Source organism: Triticum urartu, chromosome 7A (genome assembly GCF_056163025.1).
Source record: "Triticum urartu cultivar PI428250 chromosome 7A, HENAU_Tu73, whole genome shotgun sequence".
Classification (NCBI taxonomy): domain Eukaryota; kingdom Viridiplantae; phylum Streptophyta; class Magnoliopsida; order Poales; family Poaceae; genus Triticum; species Triticum urartu.
Genome location: NC_141879.1, coordinates 141,640,191 through 141,646,428, shown reverse-complemented (window position 1 = coordinate 141,646,428; position 6,238 = coordinate 141,640,191). Strand labels below are relative to the sequence as shown.

General features: G+C 45.6%; 1 protein-coding gene across 6 annotated transcripts; it reads right to left on the bottom strand.

Moving 5' to 3' along the window:
- Window positions 1–780: 780 nt before the first annotated feature.
- LOC125523980 (ubiquitin-like protein ATG12) lies at window positions 781–4,408 on the bottom strand. 6 transcript variants are annotated; one of them, XR_015612217.1, is made up of 6 exons: window positions 3,963–4,404; window positions 3,824–3,882; window positions 2,170–2,238; window positions 2,024–2,086; window positions 1,173–1,311; window positions 781–973 (listed from the first exon to the last, which is right to left on the bottom strand). XR_015612217.1 is itself a non-coding variant. In XM_048689068.2 (6 exons), exons 1-5 carry the CDS (start codon window positions 4,159–4,161, stop codon window positions 1,194–1,196), a joined length of 513 nt encoding a protein of 170 aa, XP_048545025.2. In that variant the 5' UTR covers window positions 4,162–4,408; the 3' UTR covers window positions 781–973; window positions 1,173–1,193. The 6 variants fall into 6 exon arrangements, 5 of the variants coding, with proteins under 5 accessions (XP_048545025.2, XP_048545028.2, XP_048545027.2 ...); XM_048689068.2 differs by having other exon boundaries at window positions 1,173–1,316; window positions 3,963–4,408; XM_048689071.2 differs by adding an exon at window positions 1,672–1,734 and having other exon boundaries at window positions 781–1,311; window positions 3,963–4,389.
- Between the last annotated feature and the right edge of the window lie 1,830 nt (window positions 4,409–6,238).

Here is a 6,238-nt window from a genome sequence, read left to right as displayed (position 1 = left end):
AAGCGACCCCGGAGACAATTGCTTAACGGTGATAAGCACGTGCACATGTGGTTTGTGTCACTATTGTAGCTATCTGCCATCGCTGACAGGGATCCTCGTTCCATTGTACGCCATACAAGTGCAACATCGGCGTGCAGGCCATGTCACGTGCGGAAGATTTTTTTATTATTCTAGAATAATAATAAAAGTAGTACAATAGGATTTGAATAGTGTAGTTGGTGCCGACTTGTCACAAGTTAGCACTGCAAATTGTTGAAAACCCAACCCAAATACCCCCCACCCTTAACAGTAGTAGTACTTTTTAAAATAAAAATTCAGAACTTCTAGAACAAGTACACGTGAACTAGAACACCTGCGTTTGACATGGTATTTTCAGATCCATAGAAACATCCCTGGAGTGAAGCCATTGCTGACACTCCTTTCGTAAAGAAATATAAGAGCGATCAGATCATTAAAGTTCTTTAGGGGGGAGTACATCTCAAAATTTTGGCAGGTTTGTTTTATGAGTACGCGTACCTTTTTTGTTTTTTGTGAAAGGCAAGCGAGCACATAAAATACAGAAGCTCTCTCTTGTCGACAAAGGGAGGATACAGAAAATTAGAGTGGAAAAAACTCCTACCCTTGCCAACCGCCCATTGCTGAAACTCCTGAAAGATACACACGCTGACGCTCGCAACACGTCACCAGAGCAACTGCATTCCATACAACTGAATATGCTACGCCAGCACAAAGAGTTGAACGGACCCCTGCAATGTCAGCAGCCCTGACTAAATGGACAGGTTTACGCAGGCTTACGTTTACTCCTCGGCCCTGAACAAATGGACACAGTGGCATCAACGTGGGAGCCAATTCTGCCGTAACAAATGCAACACTGCCCGGTCTTACCACTAATCTCCACTAGCTGCTACTCATTGACAAGTGTACGGAACCACCTTAATGTGGAACATGCACACTTGTAGTAGCTCACTGCTACCTTCATAAATCATAATGAAAGCCGTCTTAATGACATGACCATGACAGCAATTGTTAAAAGGAAGAGGACAAAGCAATCCTTGGAAGAAAGGTTAACAGGTAAGCATCTTGCTGCAGGGCCGCAGCCAAAGAAAGAAACATCACAGCTGCAGGGCCGCAGCCAAAGAAAGAAACATCACAGCACTGTCGATGATGCCTACCAGGATCATGAAGACGGTTTTTCACTGCCAGATGGAGTATGCGGAAAATGATCTTTTGTTACTGCCACTACGTTGGACATCAAGGTGCACGAAAGAGCTTTCGCTTGAGGCTCGGCTTGAAGTGCTCAACGACTGGTGACTGTCCTAGTGGCACAATCAAAGATGAAGAATAAAGATGGTAGATTCCAGGGAAGAGAAGAAAATTCAAGTAAGCATCTCGCTACGGACAAAACAATTTAATTCGTTTCCAGCAATGGTAGCCGTAGAACAGAAGAGCATTGTCTCTACCAGGAAAGAGAAGACGTCTAGGGTTTTTGCTGCAGATGGAAGATATGGAAAATGGTATTGCTTTTGCCGTCATGTTTAATATCACGTGAACGAATGAGCTTCCGTTTGAAACTCAATTTGCTGTACTTTACAGTAGCAGTGCCGTGAAATTTTAATTTTGGAAGCGAAAGGGTTTTCTATGTTTGCTAAAGCTGATTTCCAGCAAGTTCACCTTTTACCCCCATGCCATGGATGATGCATAATTAACCACCAGCTGCCCATCGATTCCAAAGTTCTGCCATGTAAAATGAAGCAAAATGTTTAACCACCATTAATCACATGCCGAATGTCAGTTGTGAGTTCAATAAGATTAGGTGACTGAATAATCCGTGCTAGTGCTTAGGTTGTCTACTCGACTAGCAAAAAGAATGGAACACAAACTTTACAAGCATAATGTTTTTATACTTCTCTTCAAAGCCAATAAACAATCAGAATAGCTGAAGGCTATTTATTTGACAGTACATTTCATGACATGTAAGACTGACGAGGGCATATATAAAAGTAATAAGAGTATTGGATCTTACATTGTACAAATCAGATATCAACTCATCTGGATTCGGGGAAAATGCACTATTCACATAGAGAAACTGTGGGCAAAACAGAGAGAGGTTATCGACATATTTCCACGTATGTTGATCCACCCCAGATGAATTACTAATCACGTTCTTACCACTGTGTCCTGGTGAATTTGGCGACGAAGAAATTCAATCACCCTCGCAAATTTCTCATTTCCGCCTATCTGAGAGAAAACCAGAGGGTTAGAAAAGATTACCAACCACCAAGGCACTGACTGGAACACAGTCTGTCTATGTAGAAATTGCATGAACCAGAACAAAGTACTCCCTCCGACCCATAATATAAGATGTTATTTACAACCAATGTATGAATACTGTAACCCTCTACATGAGAGACTTTAGGGCAAAAATATACTCATGAAACCAGGGCCTTTCGTAACTTGAGCATAAATGACAGTCTGACAAGCTCAAAAGTAAACAATTACAAACACCCACAAAATAATCTGACAGGATATATCTTAAGTCGACAATTGTCGGATTACAGCAAGTTACTGTTTTCAAAAAACAACTACTTTTCAAAGAGAAACATCGCCTCTACTGCACATATGCATAAATTTATTGAAAAGTGCACGTACAGAAAGCTCCAACTATCAAAGAGGTATCTATCCAAGTGGGGAGTGAGGAAATGTTCTGGGTGAGTCCTACTGAAATGGATATGTAGCATCCTAGTTAGACAATAGTCAGGGGCGGATCCGCAGCTGGTCATGGGTGTACAGATGCACACCCAAAAAATTTGGCAAGAAATTTTTATATATGGTGCATAGTGACTTTCAATCCCCAAATGACCTCTCGCCAGTGACATAACATCATGACTGTTACCTTCAGCACAAGTTGCACATAGTATACACCTGCGTATGTCACCAGGACCAGGTAATTAGCATTCTTCTTGTTCATTGTCTTCAGATGTATTGCATACTAATGGCTATGTGATCCCCAAATGTATGATGATGTAGTAAATAATGTTTATTCTTTTGTCATTTTTATAAGGTATTCTCATTTTGATAGAAAAAAAATTCTTGCTACATAAAAATTTCAGATTTCAGATTTCAGATTAGTTTACTTTTTGAAACCCGCAAAAAAAATTTGAACACCCAAGTATGAAATCCTGGATCCGCCACCGACAATAGTAAAGCCCTGTTCGGCAACCCACCTACTCCCGGAATCCACGGAGCGAGGAAACTGCAGCTCCGCAGTGGCGTAGCCAGGCCCCGGGCTACACTGGCCATGGCCAGGGGCGGAGCGAGGAAACTGCAACTCCTTGATTTTCAACTGCAGCTCCGCAGTGGCGTAGCCAGGCCCCGGGCTACACTGGCCATGGCCTGGGGCGTGGCAGCAAGCTCTTTCTTCTTGGCACGATGACAACAGGAGACTTGATGAGGCAAAGCCAAGCACGCCCTTCCCCATCACAGCAATCTTTTTCTCCTGCTGGCTACAACCAAAGACACGTTGCTGCGATGGCCCCGGGCAAACAACAGACCAGCACGGCACTACTTCTAGGCTACGGCGCTGTTTCTTAGTTACCCCAAAATAGCACTAATTCCACTCGTACCCAAAAATAATCGATGTTCCGTGGCCGCAACTAACCGCCGATTTGATCGGCCCCGACAAAAATTACCGTTCGAATCGCCCAAGCCAGACAGGCCAGCAACCTGCGTCAATGCGAAATCTCTCGCGGGATGGTGACCCGAGGCGGATTGCTGAGTTTGCTGGTCGCGCAAGGCAATCAACGGCGAGAAAAAGTGCGCGCACCTTGAACTTGGACTGCCGCAGCTTCGGCGCGTTGGCGACCGACTGGAAGTTCACCACGACTGCGGATCGGGAGCCACAAGAGGAGTGAGCGGAGGACGGACGGAAGGGGAGGAAGGGAGGAGTGGGAAAGGGATCGAACCCTTCTTGTGGTTGGGGTCGGCGGCCATCGCCGAAGGGGAACGGAGACGAGGGAGGAAGGAGGAGGAAATTTGCGGGGAGGCCCTCGTGAGAAGGGCTCTGTAGGATGCGACCCTTGCAGACGGGTTTTGGATTTGGATGGGTTTTCGTGCGAGAGCGCCGGTTTGGCGGATCCTATTCGCGAGAGCTATTTGTAGCATTAGAGCATCTCTACTCGTGTCCTCAACAAGTCCCTCAGAATAAGTTTTTTCGTATTGGCGTCGAAAAAAACCAAGTCATACCCCAAGACACCGAAATTCACCGGCCCGGCCTATATTTTGGCCCGGCAATCCCAGGCAAACCCAGCGCACTAGGGCGTTTGGGGGCTCCGACGGAAAAAAAAAATCATGCCTGGGCCACTACTGTCAGGCGGAAAAGCATCTTGCACTTTCAGATTTGCCCCCACCCCACCCCCCGCGCGCGCATGCCCTTCCGCCGCTAGATAGGCCATTCCCCCGCCGGAAAAGAGAGGGTTCTGCCGCGGCAGCCTCCACCCTGCTCCTAGGCGAGCTTTCCGGCGCTCCGGCCACACAGGGCGGGAATACCGGCGGTTGCGTGCCTACCACGCCCGCCAGGTGCTCGGCAATGGACTCGGACGACGAGGAGGCGTTCGCGGTGCTGCTGGAAGAGGAAGCCGATGCCAACGCCCAGGACGAAGAGCATCTCATGGTCCTCGCCGCTCTGGCCGGCCTGTTCGCGAGCAATGCAAAGCCGCGACGAGGTGGCTCAGCGCCGGGCCGGCTGAAGGCAAAGCAGAGGCATCGACTGGAAGGTTACTGCTTGCTCTACTCCGACTACTTCGTCGACGCTCCACTGCACGGCGATAAAGTATTTCGGCGCTGTTATCAGATAAGCCGAAAGCTCTTCCTGAGGATTGTGAATTCCATCCGTGAGTTCGACAGACACTTCAAGTGCAAGAAGGATTGCAGTGGCACACTTGGATTCACCTCACTCTAGAAGTGCACGGCAGCTATGAGGATGCTTGCATACAGAGCTCCCGGTGATTCACTAGAAGACTATGAACGCATGGCCGAGTCCACGATCATTGAGTGTTTGTATAAGTTCTACAGTGCAGTGCTGGCAGTGTTGACCGCAATACTTGCGATCACCCAATGCTAAAGACGCTTCTCGGATTCTAGCACAGAATGCAGTAAGAGAATTTCTTGGGATGCTTGGAAGCATCGACCGCATGCATTGGAAATGGAAAAACTATCCATTTGCAATCGGAGTGCTAATAAAATCATTATTATTGGTATTGAAGAAATCACACAACTTGATATTCTCTTGAGTCATTGTGACTACGCAATAAGATTGCACTCAAAAACATATCTAACGAGAAAACGGCGAACAAAAAATAGGGCAAATAAAACGGCAAATTTTTGTGAAGTGGGGAAGAGGAAAAAGAGAGGCAAATGGCAAATAATATAAATTGCAAAGAGATGAGATTTGTGATTAGGAACCTGGTAGATGTTGATGATGTCTCCCGGCAATGGCGCCAGAAATTCCTTTTGATAGCGGCTTGAACTACGTCGGTATTTCCCCAAAGAGGAAGGGATGATGCAGCACATCTATGGTAGGTATTTCCCTGAGTGATGAGACCAAGATTATCGAACTAGTAGGAGAACCACACAACACCACGTAAACAGCTCCTGCACACAAGGAACAAATACTTGCAACCCGACGTAAGAGAAGGGTTGTCAATCCCTCACGGGTAAAAAGATAAGTAAAATTGTAGTAGATTGGATAAATAGATCTCGCAGGAACGCGAGATGAAATAAATAAATAAATATTGCAGCAAGGTATTTTTGGGTTTTTGGATTAATAGATCTGAAAATAAAAGCAAATAAAAATAGATTGCGAAGGCAAACATAATAAAGAAGAGACCCGGGGGCCATAGGTTTCACTAGTGGCTTCTCTCGAGAAAAATAGCAAATGGTGGGTGAACAAATTATTGTTGGACAATTGATAGAACTTCAAATAATCATGACGATATCCAGTCAATGATCATTATATAGGCATCACATCCAAAATTAATAGACCGACTCCTGCCTGCATCTACTACTATTACTCCACACATCGGCCGCTATCCAGCATGCATCTAGTGTATTAAGTTCATGGAGAAATAGAGTAATGCAATAAGAACGATGGCATGATGTAGACAAGATCTGTTTATGTAAAAATAGACCCTATCTTGTTATCCTTAATAGCAACGACACATATGTGCCGTTTCTCCTTCTG

Bases quoted from the DNA above. Each gene is read 5' to 3' on its own strand.
- LOC125523980 (XM_048689068.2), bottom strand. From the start codon at position 4,161: ATGCTACAAATAGCTCTCGCGAATAGGATCCGCCAAACCGGCGCTCTC. The intron at 2,239-3,823 runs GTGCGCGCACTT...GTTTTCTCTCAG, and splicing joins TGCGGCAGTCCAAGTTCAAG to ATAGGCGGAAATGAGAAATT. The intron at 2,087-2,169 runs GTAAGAACGTGA...TTTTGCCCACAG, and splicing joins AAATTCACCAGGACACAGTG to TTTCTCTATGTGAATAGTGC.